Source organism: Macaca fascicularis, chromosome 3 (genome assembly GCF_037993035.2).
Source record: "Macaca fascicularis isolate 582-1 chromosome 3, T2T-MFA8v1.1".
Lineage (NCBI taxonomy): Eukaryota > Metazoa > Chordata > Mammalia > Primates > Cercopithecidae > Macaca > Macaca fascicularis.
Window position 1 is genome coordinate 119,290,515 of NC_088377.1, and position 20,397 is coordinate 119,310,911.

The 20,397-nt window shown below is 31.2% G+C and overlaps 1 protein-coding gene across 35 annotated transcripts in view; it reads right to left on the reverse strand.

The window, feature by feature from the left end:
* PHF14 (PHD finger protein 14) overlaps positions 1-20,397 on the reverse strand; it is a 231,232-nt gene that overhangs the window by 52,883 nt on the left and 157,952 nt on the right. For 15 of the 35 annotated variants that reach the window (XR_010585764.2, XM_074035424.1, XM_074035413.1 and 12 more), the window contains 2 exons: positions 5,959-5,988; positions 5,047-5,164 (listed from right to left, as the gene is read on the reverse strand). The exons of 1 other annotated variant lie outside the window; for it this stretch is intronic. Coding sequence is in view for 30 of the 34 variants with exons in the window: in XM_074035424.1 (XP_073891525.1) it covers positions 5,047-5,164; positions 5,959-5,988 (148 nt within the window). In the remaining 4 variants the exon portion in view is untranslated. Of the gene's footprint in view, positions 1-5,046; positions 5,165-5,958; positions 5,989-9,188; positions 9,214-11,235; positions 14,074-20,397 lie in introns of those variants that run through there. 19 more of the 35 variants (XR_012432625.1, XR_012432629.1, XM_074035430.1 and 16 more) reach the window with 4 other exon arrangements.

Here is a 20,397-nt window from a genome sequence, read left to right on the forward strand (position 1 = left end):
GTTATTTACAAAGATGAAAAGGAAGAAAATTAGTTTTCAATGTCTATGAAAACAAAAATACAGATGTAAGTGTGGCTGTGTATGAATACATATACCTACATCTAGTCCTCTGCTTTTTCTACTGAGAAGAACCAGGAAGAGCAATATCCCCGTAACAATGACCACATCAGATCTTGGTTTCGAAATATCATTTTCCACTAAAAGGAACCTGGGCTCCGTGGAGAAACAGCTGATTCCAGGAATGGAGATAGAGACAGCATAAGCTGAGCCTGGAAGACCTTCAGCAAGAAAGTACGTGAAGATTGGTAGACTCATGTCAAAAAGATATAGAAGGCAGCTTGAAGTGGCTTTCATTAGCCGAATTTGTAGTAATTTGAAAATAAAAATAAATAATAACATTCAATATAACCCCACTGAATAAAACAGAAAATGAAGGTTTGATGAGGAATAAGATATTTTTACATAGTCTCAAGGTTCTTCCCCAGAAATCACTAATTAATTAGGAAACTGGCAGACAACTCCTAATATATAACATCATTATCTATAATTCAAATCAAAATTTTGTGTAGAATGCACACAACATCACATCTGTGGTATTCTTATCAAAGATGCATAATGAATATAAACCACAAGAAAATATTTGAAAAATACACGGTGAAATACATTCTACAAAATAACTGCTCTGTAATTTTCAAAAGTCACAAGCTAATGAAAGTTAAGGAAAGACTAAGGAACTGTACAGATTCAAGGCAAAAGAAATATGAAAACTAAATGTAACCTGTGATTCTATACCGAATCCTTTTGCCATAAATGACCTTACTGGGATTAATAGCCAAATCTGAATGAAATCTGAGGATCAGACAGTAATAATATATCAACGTTAATTTCCTAATCTGGCTGATTTTATTTCGGATATGAAGAAGAATGAAAAAACACTGACATATTTCAAGCAGAGGTATGATAAATACATTTTCAGAAAGCTATTTTTGATGATGCATATCAATAGTAAAAACATTTGAAGTATGCACCTCAACATAAATATATATGTGTGAAGTTTTATGTACCTGTTCTATAGGACTAGCATATTTAAATCATGAAAATACACTCAGACATGAAAATTAAGATAGATGTTATATAGAATTAAGCTAATTTAATGAGTCATTTTGTATATCTACTGTGGTGCAAACACTTCATTTAGAAGCCTCTCGTAAGCAGAATGGATAAAAAGGGGATAAGTCTGGCATACCTATTTAGATAGCTTCTAAAACAGGAAGAACCATAATAGAATGAGAAGAAGTGAAGCACCAAATCAAGACAGTAGTAGTGGAAAAAAGGAGCAAAGAGCAGACTGGAGAAATATTTAAAGAAGAAAACTTTCATAGGACTCAGGAAGTGATTTGCTACGTGAAATAAGGATGGGGAAGGTTTGAACATGATTCCAGATATGTGACTTGGGTAAATGGATGGAAGAAGAAATGAAGGAAAAATAAGAGAAAAGTTGAGGTTAAGAAAGAAGAAAATACATTTCTTTTCCAGGCATGTAGCATTTATTAACAATAGGATTTTCACAACACAGTAACGAGCAAGGAAAAAAAGCCCTAATGCAGGGTGACAGGTGGCAATGAACTAGCTCCACTGAATATAAGCATAGTGCACTGTCTGGGTGGCTGCTGTCTTAGTCAATGGCTTTGAAGCATAGCCTATTGGAGAAGGTACATTTTGTGTAAGAGTGTGTGTGTCTCCGTGTATTTGTATGTGTGTATATTTGTGCCTCCATGTAGGTACATACATGTGGATGTTTATATCCATGTAACTGGCTATTTTTTATGAAACTCAAAATGACTACTTAGGTTTATGAAGAGTTGATGAGACAGAGAAAGTCTTATTATGCCATACTTCATGGTTTTGGGTAGAATAAATAGTCATTATTCTTCTTTAAGGTAAATTGTTATTAAATCATATTATTAAAACTAAATACTTAGGTGTAATTCAGCTTTCATGTGCTAAAACAAAAAATTATGAATTTAGATATGATGAATCTTATTAGACTCTTATGGAATTTCTACAAAAGTAATAGGCAGGGGTAAAGATAGAAATTTTTGCCCTCATACAACTCCCTATCAAAAACTTGTTACTTGAAAGACAAAGTAATACATAAATAGCTGCTGACAGTATAAATAGCAATATTTTAGAGCTTCCCCTGGTCCACAAAATTTTGACAAAATGTTAAAGTGCAATTCATTTTTCAAGCAAATATTCAACTATACACCCTTGCTTTGTATTATCTAAACTTCTAGGCAAAACAAACAGGGAGTCAAAATTTCAAATAAAAGTGAAGACTTGTTGGACTTAAAAACATGACTACCACAGAGAAAGAAGTTGGAGACATTTTACCATCTAAATTTATTTGCAATTGATTACTTCCTTTCTTATGGCAATATGTATTTCTCTTTTAGCTTTTCATTTCATTAAAATATATGAACATGGCAAATAAACCCAGGGCTACCTAGCAAATAATATTCCACCAAAGCAAATGTAGGAGAATAAAGGATAAGCAAAGCATACGAACTTTCATTCTGGGTTTCTTTTAAGCCCTAAGATGTGACTAATTTTCTTGACTCAGATGTTAATAATATACAGCTTTCCTAATGTAAAAGCTTCTGCAGCATTCACTGAATTATAAAGCATGACATTATCTATCAATGTTTTCTTCTTAGGCTCTAATACTAGCAAACATCTTTCAGGAGAAAATGTAAACAGAAATTTACTACCCACTGTTCATGAATGGAAGTCTTCCAAAGTAAGAAAAACAACTGATGCAGCACAAATATTCAAGGGAATCAATTAAGTCTCCATATGTTTCAGCTTAAATATTATATTAAATTTAATTTTTCACTGGAAAATAGTAGTATACTAATAGTCATATAAGTATAATGAAAATACGAATCCATTTCACTGTTGTTTCATTCCTTAAAGTAAACTGCTGTGACATTCCAAAATTAGAAACCATATTTTATAAAATTTTGAAAATGTTAGCTGTTTATATTGGTATTCAACCACAGGTCAAACATAGTACAGCAAATACAAAGCAAGTTTTCTAACAATGTGCCTTCCTAATGCATTTCCACTCAGAGTCCAAAGACCCATTCTGTGGTAGAGAAGAAAACAAAACTAAAACCTTTTCCAATGGCTACTGGCACGTATGGCATGTACAAAATGTATGCTATATTTCAAACGAATCTGAAATATGCCCCCTTGCCTTTTCAATGTTCATTAACAACATTACTATATAACTTAACATTTAACATAATACTACATATTTATAGTATTATTGAGCCTTCTCAAAAGAATATATGTAAAAAGGTATATTTTAAAAAGGTAGGAAATCCTATTTCAAAAATTGCTTTCCTAACTTATTTGTTGGGGATAGCAGAAAATCCCAAACAAAAAATGCACTTAAAAAAACTTATTAAAGAGACTCATAAGACAACTATTTAAACTCTCTAGTGTTTCATTATTTTTACATTTAAATAAAATTTTGGGAATATATTTTTGAACTATGCAATAAAATCTTTAAAATTAAATATGTTCTTAAATCTAGGCCTTAATAAAATGCCTGGAAAATAATTATTGCTACTATATAGTTTATAATTTTAGGTTAAAATGCTTGATTATTAAATAAAATATACACAAATATTATATTTTAACAATCCTCATACAAATATGTATAATTTTTTTTTTTTTGAGTTGGAGTCTCGCCCTGTCACCCAGGCTGGCATGCAATGGCGCAATTTCGGTTCACGGCAACCTCTGCCTCCCAGATTCAAGCGATTCTCCTTCCTCAGCCTCCCAAGTAGCTGGGATTACAGGCACTCGCCACCACGTCTGGTTAATTTTTTTGTATCTTTAGTAGACACAGGGTTTCACCATGTTGGCCAGGCTGGTCTCGAACTCCTGACCTCATGATCCACCTGCCTCAACCTCCCAAATTGCTGGGATTACAGGCGTGAGTCACCATACCCGGCAAAAAATATGTATAATTTTAAATATTCTGATATTTTAAAAAAGTTTAGTTTCTTTCTATAACCAAATGTCTTTTTGCAGTTTTTAATAGACTTTTGCAGAAGGCCTCTGTGGTAAGCTGAAGCAAATCATTTTAGTTAATGATAAAAGAATGTTTCTGATTACATGATCAAATTTAATTTACTCTAGGACTACAAAAATCATTTAAGTAGCATTGAAGAAAGATGGCTGGATGTCCATAATACAACAGACAGTTAATTTTCATTATCTGTTTTGAGAAAGAAAACTCCGATCAATCTACAGTTGACCAGAATGTCTTCATTCAAATATATTCAGTATTTCTGCCAAATGAGTCAAAATGAGTCTGGCTATTTACTTACTCAATTTAATGAGCCACAAAATAAACTACAGATTACTACAATGTAAGTTTAGAATGTTAATATTAAAAAGACATAATTTTCAAATTGATTTGGGGGTATAATCTATTAAACAACCTTGTTAGAAATTTCATTCTTTTTACTCAGCTAAAATAAATATCAGAAATAAGATTTAGGATGTGAAATTAGTTTTTTCTTTTTTTAAAGGAACAGATTCTAGAAGATATTACAATATATTAATATATTTCAAAATAAAACATCTGTAAAATTCTATTTAACTGGTTATTCTGTTAGCTAATATAATTTATTATGACTCAGGGTGGAATTTCCCTGCCATTCTCAAGTGTGTTAAATTAGTAAAGAGTGATCTGTTTGGGCTACTGGAGCACTATTTAATATGTTACAATAATAGAGAATACATTAAACAACTACATTTCCATAGAGAAAATTCACATAATTTACTAGAGTTGTTTTTTCCTTAATTTAAGAGCAAGAAAATAACCATAGCAATATATTCTTAAGGTGTACTGGTTAAAATGTTGGTCCTTCATATTCCAATTATCTTTAAAGAAGCTAATTGTGTGACATGGGAAAGCTATCAAACGGAAGGGAAACAATCCCTTTTCTTATAGACTCCTCCGCTTACCTTGGAAGATGACGAATCACATTCCTGACATATCCATCCATAACCTGTTTGTTTAGGAGACTTTTTCAAAGGAGGATCCAAACAGCCAAAATGGTAGCAGAGTCTGCATTCATCACACCTGCAGGGTAAACAGATTTATAGGTAGGTGTATCTAAATAATATAAAAACCACCTACTTCAAAGACAAAAAGACAAACTATTGTATATTTCAACTTCAACACTGTTAATTTTATCCTTGGCTCACAAGATCATTAAATTAATGATGATGATAAAGGCAAACTAAACCTGAAATAAATGTTTTAGCAAAAACAAAATACAACAGCAATAAAATCAACAAACAAAACAAATATTTAGAACACTGACAGCAGAAATATTAAGAGCATATGAATGAATGTATATGTATAATCATGTGTTCAAAACAACCACAATAATTTCAATTGTGAACTTAAATAATTAATCATTTGCCCATTAAATCACTTTATTTAATAAGATACATATATAATTCAAGGATATGAATCCAATAAAATACATTTTGATTATTTAAAAAATTTTAAAACTCAGAAATTCTACTAGGCTACACTAGGTTGCAATCAATGCTATACGATTTGCACCTGATTTCTCTCTTTCTTCAAGTTAAAGTAGATTGTAAGTGAACTTTCTAACATTTATAGCATGCTAACACAATCTACAGCAAATAAAAATAACCTTTACATGTTAAATCACAGAACATTTAAATATACAAAGAGGTAGAACACTACCCCAATAATTTAGTTTTATTCCCTCAAATTTACCTGTCACTTTCTTCAGACCATTTGGTTTTACAAAGTACTTCCTAGTACATTTAAAAACTTACAAATGTTTTGATAGTGTCTTTGCCACCTATGATGTACAAAATCTAAGAAAACTATCATACCTATTCTTCGTTTCAGACAATCTCATCCTGCTGACAATGAAGAAAAATCTGTATTATTTCAGTGCTTTGTAAAAAGAATTTTGCATCAGTTGGAATAACAAGACCAAAATTTAACAACAAATAACAAAGAGTATACATCTTATAGAAAGGATTGCATTCCTCATTTCATAGTAGTTTAAAAAAAATTAAACAATAATACTTTCTCAACCAATCTGTCAGATTTTCTTTATTGTTTATCTTTCACTGATTTAAAACTTCAAATGTCAAGAAATTTACAATTAAGAAACAAACCAAGGGGAAGATTTATAGAACATATATTACTCGAATAAAGTTAAAAACTACTATTCAATAACCTTTTAGGAAAAAAGGGGGAAGAAGCTCTTCTTACATAAACAACACACAAAGAAAAACAATTGACTTTAAGAAACTATCATAACAAAAGGGAGTGTAAATCTACATTTTTAGTAGAAATTTCATATTATGCTACAAAAACCCAATCTTCCAAAAACTCATTTGGGGAATCAAGAGTTGCAGAAAAGTTAAGCAACTTAATTAAGTTACTCAGATATAAAGAAGTTTAAAATACAATTGAATGCCCTAAGTTTATGCATTTCTTCCTCTACAACTTTCTCCTTATGAAAAAAATAAGCTTACGTACTTTTCCAAAAATCTTGTAGACTCAAGATTTTGAAAAACGCTTACTATGATAGTTCTAGCTACAGGAATAGATAAAATCAAATAGCACCAATAGGACCAAGAGTACTTTACTTACTATGACAATATCACATATCTAAAAATATATTTAAAAGCAGTTAAAATGTTCAAATACCTGTTGTTCTGGCATTAAGAAGTAATAATAGATAATATAAACTAACTTCAAATGTGACATAAAGAGACTAACTGGCAAGCCCACATAATTTTATGCTCTTTCTCAATACAACATATTTACCTTTCATTAGACAAAATTTCGATTAAACCTATGGATATAGAAACCTTCAAAGTATAAGTATTTCTGAGTTTATGAGAAGGTTGAGATTTCTAAATAACTGAGAGCATACTCCATACATAAAAATTAGAGTTTTAATGATCTTTGATGTGAAATTTAAAAATAATCACATTTCTTGTTTCATCAAATAAACATATTAAATATAATTTATATTTGTCATCTCAGGTCATCAATAAGAATAATATATCCTGCTACATGTCTAACAGTGTGTCAGCCTTTTGTCCTTGGAATGAGGACCAGTAGTCGACTGTTCTATTTGAATTCTTGTATTCAATTTTTATAGATTTTCAGAGTCCTCATTTGCCTGAAAACTATCAGCCACTGCTTCCTGATATTGTCAGTGTTTGCTTAAGCATAAATTCCCCAACAACAATTGTTATGGATTCAGAAACCAGACCACTAAAACTTATTGAGGCAATGTAAACTGACAGTAAAAACACACGAAAATGAGAATTTCTACTGAGTTAAGTAAATGGGCTCAATTTTGTTTGTTAACTATAGTCTTTTTTCCTTAACTTCAGGTTTTTGGGTAGTGCGCCATATAGTTCAGATTGCTAATAATCAAAGTTCTTGATGAAGTATTAACATTTTCCTAGTTTACATCAATTTACTACCTAATTACTGCATATTTATAACTCTGTGTCATAATAATTTTCAAATTATGATTTCTAGTGTATAACTTGAGGCAACTATCATGATTACTGTGCATCACAATTCATTATTTATCACCTTAATGTACATAAATAATTCTTGTTGATATAGCTATGAAATTCCAGCTAATAAACCAAGAACTAGTTTGCTACACTGATACAGTTCCAATCTGTTGATGATTTCAACTACTCATACAATCAAGTTATCTTTCAGCTCAAGAACCAATGAAAAGACGAGGAGATTTTATATGCTAGTTTATCAGAAGATAACAAATATATGCCATTTAAAAATGACCTAATCCTTACTGATTGATTCCTTCATTAGCGATAGCTTTCAGAATTACTTAGTTGACATGTGGAACTCATGTATTTGTGATGCATTCCAAAGGAAAAGAATTTGCTTGTCAGAATTAGTGGTGATTGGGAAGTTCTCTAAAGTTCTAGCTCATTCAACAGTAAATAAAAGCTGCAGCTTCAAGACTAAGTAGCAAAAAGTAGTAGTTAGGACCCTTAGGAACTGCCAAAATCCAAAAAAGAGAGGGGGAAGAAAAGAATCCAATCTTAAAGTCAAAGTTTTGGTGATAAATAAATATACAAATATAAGATCTTTGTAAAGATGTCTCAAATTATTTCAATGTGACAAAAATCTGGTTGTTTCTATCTTAGAATACTGAATTGAAAAAATCCATAGTTTTATGTGTTAATCACTGAAATATCCTGATGGACACAAGTGAACTCTAGCAGAACTTGCAAGAATTACTAAACCGTAGACAAATATAAGAGACACCATTAAGAACTCAAGAAATCAAAGAACAATGTGGATGGCCAAAATAGTGGCTTATTAATTTTACGCACAAATACCACTTTGTAATCTTTATCAACTCCTGTCACCCAACAAACTCTGGCTATGTTGCAAATTTAGACCATTTAAAAAACTTGAAAATCAAAAACTCGTAAGGGTCTATAATCATCTGCTATCTAAAAGCTGCAATGGAGTTAAAGTAGTTATTGACCTATTTATGGTTTCTACCTTTATTTCTTACATAAACTTGGAAACACATGCAGCACATAATATAGGACATAATTTATCAAAATAAATAGTGAATAAAATGTTTTAAAAAACTTTTGCAAAAGCAGTCATTGACCCACAAAAGTATAGGGATATAACACAATATACTTTATTAAATAACACAAATGTCTATGTAATAAAAACAGATTATTATACCAATAGCACATTATTAAATAGGAAGGCAATGTCTTAAAATATTAAAAAAGAATATAAAACTAACCTGTAAAGAAACACTAAGATTTTTTAATAAAATTAAAACTGGATGCATAAAGAAGTATCATTTAAGCCTCTAAAAACACTGTACACATTAACACTATAGAGCATAAAGGAATCCCAATTATAAGACAAAAGCACACCTAGATTCTTACTAAATACAACTTCCTAGATATCAGATTAATAACAGATATAGATGTAAATAACAAAGTAGCTTAATATATGGTCTTTTACACATTAACAAAATACAGTGACCAAATAAACATAGTCTATATGTATGTAAAATACTTACTTAGTATATGATTAAGAATAGCACCCTAAACAAAGAAAAGGGGAAAAAAAATGATTTACCTTCATATGTGCTATGATCCATATAACAAGCAATTGGTCAGGTGTTTACCTGACTACTGAGAATATGCAGACAAGTAAAAAGAAGCAGCTGATTTATTTCGTCGGATGCCTAAGAGGCCAAAAGTCAGTGTTCCAAAGGGTTTTTTTTAACATCTCTAATTTCTAATGGATAATTTCATTAGAGGAGTAAACTAAAACTACTTTTTAAAACCTAACTGAAACAATTAAGTGCACGTCCTATGCAAATAATTTATAGCCATTTGTAAGCTAAACTTTAGAAAGAAGCAAAATCCATTAACATAGACTTGAACAAGGGTGTACATTTTCATGATTAAATTTTGTATTTTAATTTTAATTTAATTATCATGCAAATTTCATGATAATCACATTATCTTTTATGCCAATGGAACATTCTACTTATAGCCCCTATAATTTTATATAAAGCGAAATAAAAACTGGACTCCGAAAATATAGACTATTATGTCTGTCCACTTAAAAAAAAACTAAATATCCAGAGAACTGATGGGTTGGATTTTCCAACTTTTTCATTTCTGTGTAAAAATTCCACACAAGAATGTTCAAAAAAATTAGTCTTCAATACTGTCATTACTTAAATAAAAATCTCACTAGCAGCTCAAACATCTACGCAAATCTATTAACATGTAGTGATGAGTTCTTTCATTGAATAGTGGCCAATTATTTCAATTAAACATCTTAATGGAGAAAATACAAATTGTGGTCAACAAGTTAAATCACTTTACAAATAATACAAGCTTGCACAAAATTCTACATTCTACCAATATTGAGTAACATTTAGTATTAATAAGTACAATATTTTATTCCTTGTAATTTACAACAATTTTAGTGCAAATTACCTACATGAGCAGTTTCTATACAAAATAGTTTGAAAATGTTTTCTAATCGTTTCACAAATATAAGACTAATGTGGAGGACTTGAACCTATTTCATTAATATCACTACAGACTTCTGTATCAGCCAATAATGAATGAATGGGTAGTAAGAAAGACAAAAATATTTTTTACACATAAAAGTACACATAAAAAATTAATTTTAGAAAATTAGAAAAGTATCCAAATCCAAATCTGTATTTAATAGTCACTTAAATAGTGAGATCAATTTAGATAGCTATATCTGCGGCAGCCTGATTACAAGATCAAATGTGAAACAAAAAAATGAAAGATGAGACAAAACAATTCATATAAAAATGCACAATAAGGTCAAGCAACTCTTCGCAGCATGAGAGAAGAATTAGACATTTCCATACCTGAAACACGTCTGCTTTGTTCTTTAATAAACTGATTTCCATCTGCTCATGCCCTTGGAAATTTTTCAGCAGTACAACCTGCTGTGCTCGAGCTCCATGTAACTTTGTATTTTCCTGTTCATAATTAACTAATTATGCTCTAATCAATAGTGTAGATCCTGATTTTACAATGTAAATCAGATAAATGAGATAATTGCTGGGGGTCCATCTCATTTTATTTACAAAGCCCAGCATGCACATCCAATTTCATTACATCTTATGTACCTGAACAGCAGTGAATCTTACCGGCAGGCCTACAGAAAGCCTTAGAGTGAGCACTATGGCAAAGAGGCTTCCACTTTTATAAAGAAATATTTGCAAAGCATGTCTACCTTAGAAATCACAATCCTTAATTTTATGTAAACTTACAAAGTGCTGATTCAGACAGGTAGAAAAAATGATTCTGCCTTCATATGTCACGAAACTCCAAGTTGAGTCTCTTAAACAAGTTTCAATTGTCATTTTTAAATTTTTTAAAAAATTTAATAATGTAAATATTCAGGCCTGCTGGAGAGTCCTTCTGAATTCCTTGAATAAATTCTGGTGAAATATTCATGAAATATTCCCATATTGAGAATCAAGTAAAATAGCGGTGAGTTTTATGAAATAATTAACTTTGTTTAAAAACAGTGGTTTTCATTAATAGGATGTAAATACAGGGAAATAGAGTGTAAATATTTTATTTATTGGTCAGCAGTCTGTTTTTAATATCATAAATATAAAATCAGATGAACACTCAAGCAACAATGAATGACAATGATCTACAAACAGTGCATAAATATAATTTCTAAAGTTAAGATGGATAAAGGCTAAGGCTAAATTTTGTTTTCATATTAAAACATAACTCTAATTTCAAGTCTTTTTATAACAAAGGGATGAGTGAATTGTGAACACAGGCTATGTTTATTGATTTCTTTCTGTATCTATAATAGTGCTGTTTCCATAGTCAGTGTAAAACAAACATTTAACTAAATTTTATAAAATAAAAAAAAAATTGTGTATGTTGCAGACGAAATTACTAATTCTATTATCTAGAGGAAATCTAAGGGCCCTTTTAAGGAGATTTAAAAAGCGCATTCCTTTATCAAACAATGTTGAGCACAACACAATGATTTTTTTAAAAAATACTACCTATGAATGGTTCTTAATGTGGTATTCCAGGCCAGTAGCAACAGCATCACCCGGGAACTTGTTAGAAATGCGAATTCTCTACTAAATCAGAAACTACAGGGTGAAGAGGGGAGGGAGTAAAGTGGGTAGAGGGAGGATGAGGAGAGGAATAGGGTAGTCACCTGTGTTTTTACAAATCCTTCCTGTGATTCTGATGCACAAAGTTTGAGAACCACTATCTACTATTATATCATTCTTCTTGTATTTCAGAGACGTTTCATCTCCTTCCTGATATTTTAATGTTTCTTCCTTTCCCTACTGTGTGATAAACAACCATCATTTACCTGATGTGCCATTTTTCTTGTGTACGTCTGTGAAATCTGAATCATTTAGTACATATTTTCTTAAGTACACATCAATTTTCTCCTTATAGCAGTTGAACTGATTATGGACAGGGAATAATTTTACACTGTGGATATGAGAGCATTTAAGAGATTATTAGCACAAAGTATTCTAGTTACTTCAAAAGTTTTCTTACTTCAACTATACTTTTTGCAGGACCTATATCTTATGAATTTTGCAGTCTGTATGTATAACATGTGACAAAGAGTCTTAGGACTAGCACCAAATGTGGAATAGAATATCCACCATCACGGAAAATGCAAGATGGAGAATGATGATAATATAGTATTCTAATTGGAATCAAAGTGAAAAGGATTTTGATTAACAGTGATATCAAAACAAGGCCTAAGAGTTTCTCAAAAACAACTAAAATAAAGCAACTGTGAGTAATTTCTCACTAAATATTAAAAGAGGGCCATGGTCTAATGTATTAGTATATTCCACTTAGAAAATGGCAATCTGTCATTTTGCTTAAAGGTAGCCAGACTTCAGTAACAGTAATAATTACTAACATTTCCTTAAGCTAATATAGTGATAACTAGTCCTATCTTATTCTGTTAAACAAAAGTCTACTAATTTTGCTAAAGATTATGAATATTTTTCCTCCAATATGATGAGATCTTTCAATAAGTTAATAATCTGTTTATATGTAATTTCGTACACATTTTACTTTTATCAAACATCTCATCCAGTCATAGGATTCCTCACTATAACCAGAGATTACTAGATTACAGCAGCTTTACAATTACAATTGCTTTTGATTATCTATAACATTACCTATTCTAGTCCTAAAGTGTAAACTATTTTCCATTGTCACTATACCCGAAAAGATGTCCAAAACCACATTTATTAATCAGAAAATTCCAAATTACATGTTGACAATTTACATGTATATGTGCAATTCAATTTCAGCAAAGAGTCTCTTCTAAATCAGTTCAAGATTGAGTGATGAAATATTCAACATATTTCTGCCGTTGACTTAAAACTGGATCATTAAAGTTTGAAGATCAAATTTTAATTCTGTATACCTCTGGAAAGATACAGATGTTGATGAAGATCTTTCTTTCAGCTGGTAGGTTGTATAGTCAATAATCTTTGTATTTCCCTCCTTATTTCCTAAGTTCATATTTAAGGTTGAGAAAAATAAAATTATACTGAACACAGAAAGTTTATATTAAAACAATAAGGACTGCATATATTTGGGTATTACTAAAAATATCTAGAGATCAACACAGATATATTTTTATTCACGAGCTTAAAATCTGAAGTTGTAAAAATGTCATGCTAATATGCTTTCACACTAGGACTGATAAGTCAAAAATAGAATGTCATATACTTCATAAGTCTTTCACTTTTGCTGACTATTATAAATAGAAATAACATTTAATATGAGTCTATAGTTGTTTTAAAATGCAGTACTTTATATGAATCTATGTATCAAGCTGAAGGAAACAGAATAGCAGACTAATGGAATGCATTGTCTTTCTTGTTTGTTACTTGTATTGTTGAATAACAACAGGGAGTAGCATACTGTATTTATTAAGTCCCACAGGCTTCAGTAACTCTTCAGTAAGTCCAAACACTGTGTATCATCATTTGCCAAAGAAGCAAGAGGGAAAGACATTACTTAATACGACAATTCTGACAAGACATGTATCCAGTATTTTTCAACAATGCACATATCAAATATTTCTGATTAGTGCAAAAAAAAGCAAAAAGAAGAAAAATAGGAAAAAAAAATTCACACAGGCAAATCTACTGCCTTTTTAGTCCAAGTAACAAACCAATCAATTATATTCTATCCAAACCTGACAAGCAAAAGGCAACTTTTTGCAGTGACAAGCTTATAGAAAGGACAATATAGCTGTTCTTTACTTTATGTACTCTATCGAGAGTTTAATCCACATTTTTAAAATCACACTTATAAAAGAGGTTTCCGGGATTGCCTCCGAGGATGAGCTGTGGCAGAGTTGGGTCTCATGAAGGGTATCTACACAGTAAAGTGATAAGAAAAGAACATTAACATTTAAAGATCATAGCAGCTCTGCACTATGTCTTATGAAACATACTAACAAACCACAGTAGATTCAAATAACATATGATCTGGTCCAAAGAGATAGATACCCTAAACCTAAATGCCATGATCTTGTGTAGGTTCCTATTGGTTAAAATTGAACTATTTTATCATTTGAAACATTGAGTTGCCTCCTCTTGTATTATTATTATTACTTTTGGTTGTCAAAATAAAACTACCTTTCTAAAGCAAAAAAGAAAATAACACTAAAATGATGAAGGGCTTGTATTTATAAAAGGAAACATTTGATCAATAAATATTTTGAAAAATTTCAATTTGCTATTTTTTCATCAAATATGGCAATTTAACATTGCCCGAGAAAACATGCAACTGTGTTGAAAACAAGCACATCTAATCAGTATGTTACAGTGCTAGTTATACTCAAATACAGAGACTCACGGAGGAAATTTTTAAATGAGTCTTATCCTGTGCCTGAGCAGACTTTCTTTTAAAAAGACAGTATTAGAAATATCTTTGGTTACAATTATTTGTTACCTTTTTGTCTTTGTTTTCAGGGGAGAAATTTTAGTGATTAGAAGTAAAATTTTTTGACTGGGGTAAACATAAAGTGATCATTTCCTTCAAATATTTAGATCTGTGAAGATGAGGTAAAAATGCCAAGTAGTCACACATCACAGAAAAAGTTCATTTTTTTATATTAACAATTAGAGATGTGTTTAATGCTTCTAGGTTCCATTGAGAAAAAGAAAGTGAAAAGTGGCACACAGACAAATAAAGCGTTACTGAGGAGAGCTATCATGCCAAACTGAATAATCTCCAAAGAAAGTAAAAACAAAATTGTAAACATCCCCCCCCAAAAGAATACAATGTTAAACATAGTTTTCAAAGACATGTTGTATTTATCAACATATAAGAAATAATAGAGTAGAATTCGCTTGTTAAATAGTAAGGTCACACATCCTAACTTTTTTCAGTGCTTCAGTCTCTAAGCGAAGAGCTTTTGAGCACATTCTGAATCTGATATTCTGAGAACTGCCTTGTTTGTAGTTTACTACTGGAAAAGTATAATGCAAGAGGAAGCAACCATATCATTTATAAGAGAAATACAATTAACTCTTAATTACATGCACAAATAATGGAGATGAGAAGACAACTGAAAATACATACTTGTATTTGACTTTGAAATACATCCAAATATAGACACAGTAGATATGGAAATCTGCTTTAACCCAATTAAATTCAAGTTGATAAGTCAAGCTTGATAAAAACTAAAGAGCTATTGCTAATGTCCCCACATCCTAAATTTCACTAGAATAAGCTAGAATAAGCAATGTGACTTGTCTTGGCTCCTATCTTCCCAGGACAAAAAACTGTGCAGTATTTTAAATCAAAGATGAAGTTTGGGCTTTGTATTTATTTCATATGCAGCTAGTAAGCAAATTAATGTAGAAAAAATTGTTTTCAAAGCACTTCACTGATGCACATACCAGTAACTATCAATATATTCTGTATCTCATATAGTTACATATTGCCTGTCAAGAGGAAGTATCTACTTTTTTTGTTGCAACAAAGTCAAATATGCTAAAGCAGTGTAGTGGGGTGAGGTGGTATGCCTAATGATTAGTGCATGAACTGTATGGTTAAGACTGCCTAGACTCAAATTATAATTCCACCATTTTCCAATTGTATAATATTGGGCAAGTAATTCTCATTTTCCTCACCCATAAAATAGTAAAGAAATCAATATCTATCTCATGCAGTTGTTATGAGGATTAAATGAGATCAAATGTGGAAGGCACCAGCACACTGACTGGCATATAAGCCCTCAATAAATCTTGGCAACTAATGTGAAGGCCAGTAGATTTTACCATACACTATGGTAGTATTTTTCTGGAAGGGAAGAAATTATATTCTAATACATAACTTAATCTACATAATATCATTTAAATATATAATTGGAACAATTTCTATTTCACATTGCTATGTACCCCAGTTACCTGACTTCTAAAATGGAGGTATGTATACCTCATAGAACTGTTGTAAGAACTGAATGTGATAGTAGAGTCAAAGATCAGAAAACAGTCTGGGATACAGTAAGCATCTAACATTATCATTACTATAATTCCCATTTAAAATAACATTTTAAAATAACTTTAAAATAACATTTCACTGGGGAGATCAATCAAATTTCAAAATTTGTGTCCAGTCCTATTTTCAAATTCATTTCACCTCGTTTCATTATTATGTTTAAGTGTCTATTTCTTATGTCCAAAGAAATATAAAATCAATATAAATAAACACCTTGCTATAGGAGTAACAGATGAAACAGAATGCTTAATTTAAAAATGAAAGAAAAATCAAAAACAATATAGTTGGCTTTTCAACTAGAAGTTGGATTATACTTTTTTGTATGACTCTAAGGGTTGAAATTTTTAGTAAAAACGTATCAGCTCACTTAGAGAAATCATTGACAGTTCCCGCCAAGAGGGAGGAAGGGGCTCACAGCTCTATCCCTGACAAAGCTCGTTCCCTGCTGCTTAGTAGTGATGCTAGGCAGATAAATCAAGTGTCAGATGAATGGTGAGATTACAGACTTTGGGATCTTTTTTGAAACTGTATATTTGTTTTGGAATCTCTCAGTTATAAAAGTTACATAACTTGAGAAAAAATGAAGTTAATGTCTTCATTTTAAAGATAAGACAATGACCTTAGAGGTAACTTGATTCAAGGTCATGCATTTAGTCAATAGAGGAATTGTGGTAAGAGTCTCAGTCTTTCCAAATGATTAAGTATATAATATATAATCCTTCTCTTGTATAATTTAACAATATTAACACACTGCAATGGAAGATAAAACTGCAAAAACAAATCTTACAGAAACATAAATGTGTAAAATGAGAAATATTTCACTGCTGTAGGTGCTTGAAATTATATCATTTATTACTCTAAAATTGTGTACCCCAGAAATACCACACTTCACTATGTAATATATACCACGTTCAGGCTTCTGTTTTCTTTAACTACAAATTACTTGACTATACTGCATCTATTAAAAATGTTTTAAAAATTTAAAAATCCAAATATTTATAACATAAACAAAAAGTATGTATGAATAATACAAAGACACTTAAAGGTCTGAGGTTAAAATACAGATTTTAAAGTCAAAGAAAGTGATAAAATAAATACTAAATGTGTTAGACAGGTTAGTCATTCCATGTGTCTAACAAAATCAGCAAATCAATTTAATTATAGAAAAAATATACCAAGTGAACACTTTTAATTTAAATTTCACCAGAATACCACCTTAATAAGAAAAGTCCAGTGGCAGCTGGGCTACCCTCATTATCCAAATATGAATATTTTGAAAATTAAACCTCTCTTCCCCAATTTTTACTAAAAGCATTTTTAGTAAAAAAAATTTTGAAAAATTTTATTTAGTAAAATATTAGTTATAAATAATATTTATATTATTTTAATAATATAAATATTTAAATAATTAAAATATTATTTAGTTATAAATTTTCAAAAAATTGAAAATTTTTCAATTATTTGAAAAATTTATTTAGTAAAGGCATTTTGAAAATAACGTTTAAAAATTATAGCACAAAATTTATTAAATTTTCTAATTCTTTCCTTAGAATCTAATCTCTTGATGGCATACAATGAAGTATCATTTTAAGTCTAAAGACATTTATCTTAAGTCACTGATCACTGCTTTTTATAAAACTAGGTCTAAGGCAAAAAGGAAACATTCTTAGTGGCAAGGATGGCCAAGTAAATTTTATGAACAAAATACAAAGCATTTAATTTTAAATCTTACACTGTTCCGTGTGTAAGGCCTCTGTTACCCTAAATTGTTCAGTAAATGTCCAAGACAGCCTTGGAAGAACAGTATTTAGAGAATGAAGTAAAGAATAGCAGGGTGCAGTGAGGAATAAAGAAGGAAGAGAACACATGCCCTGCTCTGGATATTAGTGAGGACAGTGGTGCACTTTCCACGATGACTGGCCATTTTATCAGGCGAGGAAATGAGCCAGAAGGTTGGGGGAAGTGAGACATAGGAGAGCTGCAGAACCCAATTATACACTAGCAATAAAAATGAGGAGAGGCAAGGCAGACAGAGTGGGATCCAAGGGAGAGATAATCAGAAGTGAGGAACAGAGAACGAAGCCAAGAGAAAACAGCAAAGAAGCTAAGGTGAATAGAATAACATGGCAGAAAGTAGAGGCTAGACACTGAGAAAGGTCTCAAGGAAGTCATAGGAATGGGAAAGGAAGAGAATGGATCAAGAAATGTTTTAACAAAAAACTGTTTCCAAAATATTTTGATATTTTCAGCTTTCAAATTATATCCATGGCTAAACGTTTTTAAATGTTTTGAACAGAATCATTAAAAATATGTGAATAGAAGTAAATACATTGAAATACTATAAGATTATAGGTGATTTCAACTTACTTTTAATATTTTTGTATATACATTTTTATAATGATCAAAAGCTTTTAAAAGAAAAATATTAATTTTTCTACTTACAGTCCTTTAACTTTTTAAAAAAGACTTTTTTTAAAGGAATATGTTAGATTTACAGAAAAATCAGGTAATACATAGATTCAAATACACTCCCTTCCTACCTACCTACACACACACACACACACACACACACACACAAACACAGACATACACACCCCTTCCTTTAAATTTAAGTGTTAAAACTCTTCATTTTCCCACCATGGGCCGTTTGACAGCTCAGAGTTAGACAAAGATGAAGGAGAAGATAGAAGAAGGGACAAACAAGATTTGGGAGTGTGTGCACTTTATTGATTCTTATGCAGTACAATGATGTTAAACAAGATGCTGAGTTAGATAAATGGGTATCAACAATGAACTTTGAGAATCTGAAGGGAAGGTAAACTTTCAGATGAGGATTGAACTAGCCTGAACTGTACCTCTAGCATTAACTGTGGTAAGGGAAAGTACTCAAACAATAGCTGCATAACAACATGGTGGGGATATACTGATGAAGTTCAAAAGTTAGGTAAATTTTTGAATAGCTCAATATCTCAAATTCCTCCTACCCTGGAATCCTAATTCACCAAGAAATTAAATTGTGATTTCAAATAATAAAGGCGTACTACTATGCCCAATGGTAATCACTAGTCATAATTTAGAAAACTGAGGAGATTCTGATATCAGTACGTATGATAGATTAGTCACCTTAAATCTATCAACATTAGCTTTTATTTATAAAATATTATCTATTTTAGATGTCATAATAATTCTAAATTGTGGCAATATGAATAAAATACATTTAAAAGTTCTAGTCCTGGCCAGCCACGGCGGCTCACGCCTGTAATCCCAGCGCTTCGGGAGGCTGAGGCGGGTGGATCACCTGAGGTCGGGAGTTCAAAACCAGCCTGACTAACATGGTGAAATCCTGTCTCTACTACAAATACAAAATTAGCCGGGCATAGTGGTGCATGCCTGTAATCTCAGCTACTCGGGAGGCTGAGGCATGAGAATCGCTTGAACCCGGGAGGCGGAGGTTGCAGTGAGCTGAGATCGTGCCACTGCATTCCAGCCCAGGCAACAAGAGCGAAACTCTATCTAAAAAAAAAAAGTTCTAGTCTACTATCTCTACTATCGCTAGGGCAAGATACTATCAATGAAGTAAATAGGTACTAAGATTAAATCTACTGAATTGACTGAAATCATTTGAAGATGAGGTTGATTTTTTTTTTCAGTATATAGTGATAAGTCAAAATTCCAGAAAATCTTTTGATGAAAACACCAACAGAAATTGGTAAACTCAAGAAATAACTTTACTTCCTATGTAGTTCCTTACTAATCACCATGACTGTCCTGTGGGAAGATTATCTTGAGTTCTTTTTAAATGGCTGTAAAAACCCGATATATCCAAACAATTCTTAAAGGTCCACTTTTCAAATCTGCTTTATCTTTTTCTTTTCAAATCTGCTTTATAATTGGCAACAATCAAATAGAGCTTTTAATAAAGTTTTAAAAGGCTGCTGGGTTCTGTCCCAGGCTAAAGTAACATACGATAGGAAATACCTGTAAATGAACTGGAAAATGGTATCCAGTTCCCTTTCTCCTATAAGTGGAACTGTCAGGTCAGTATTAGCATTCAAAAACTTTAGGATAAGAATATCCTAAAGTGAAAATATATTTGATGGTAGTTACTGATGAGGAGTAATTATGCAGGATGATCTTCTTTACAAAATACATGGATGGCCCTAAATGATTTTAATCCCAGTTGAAGTTTAC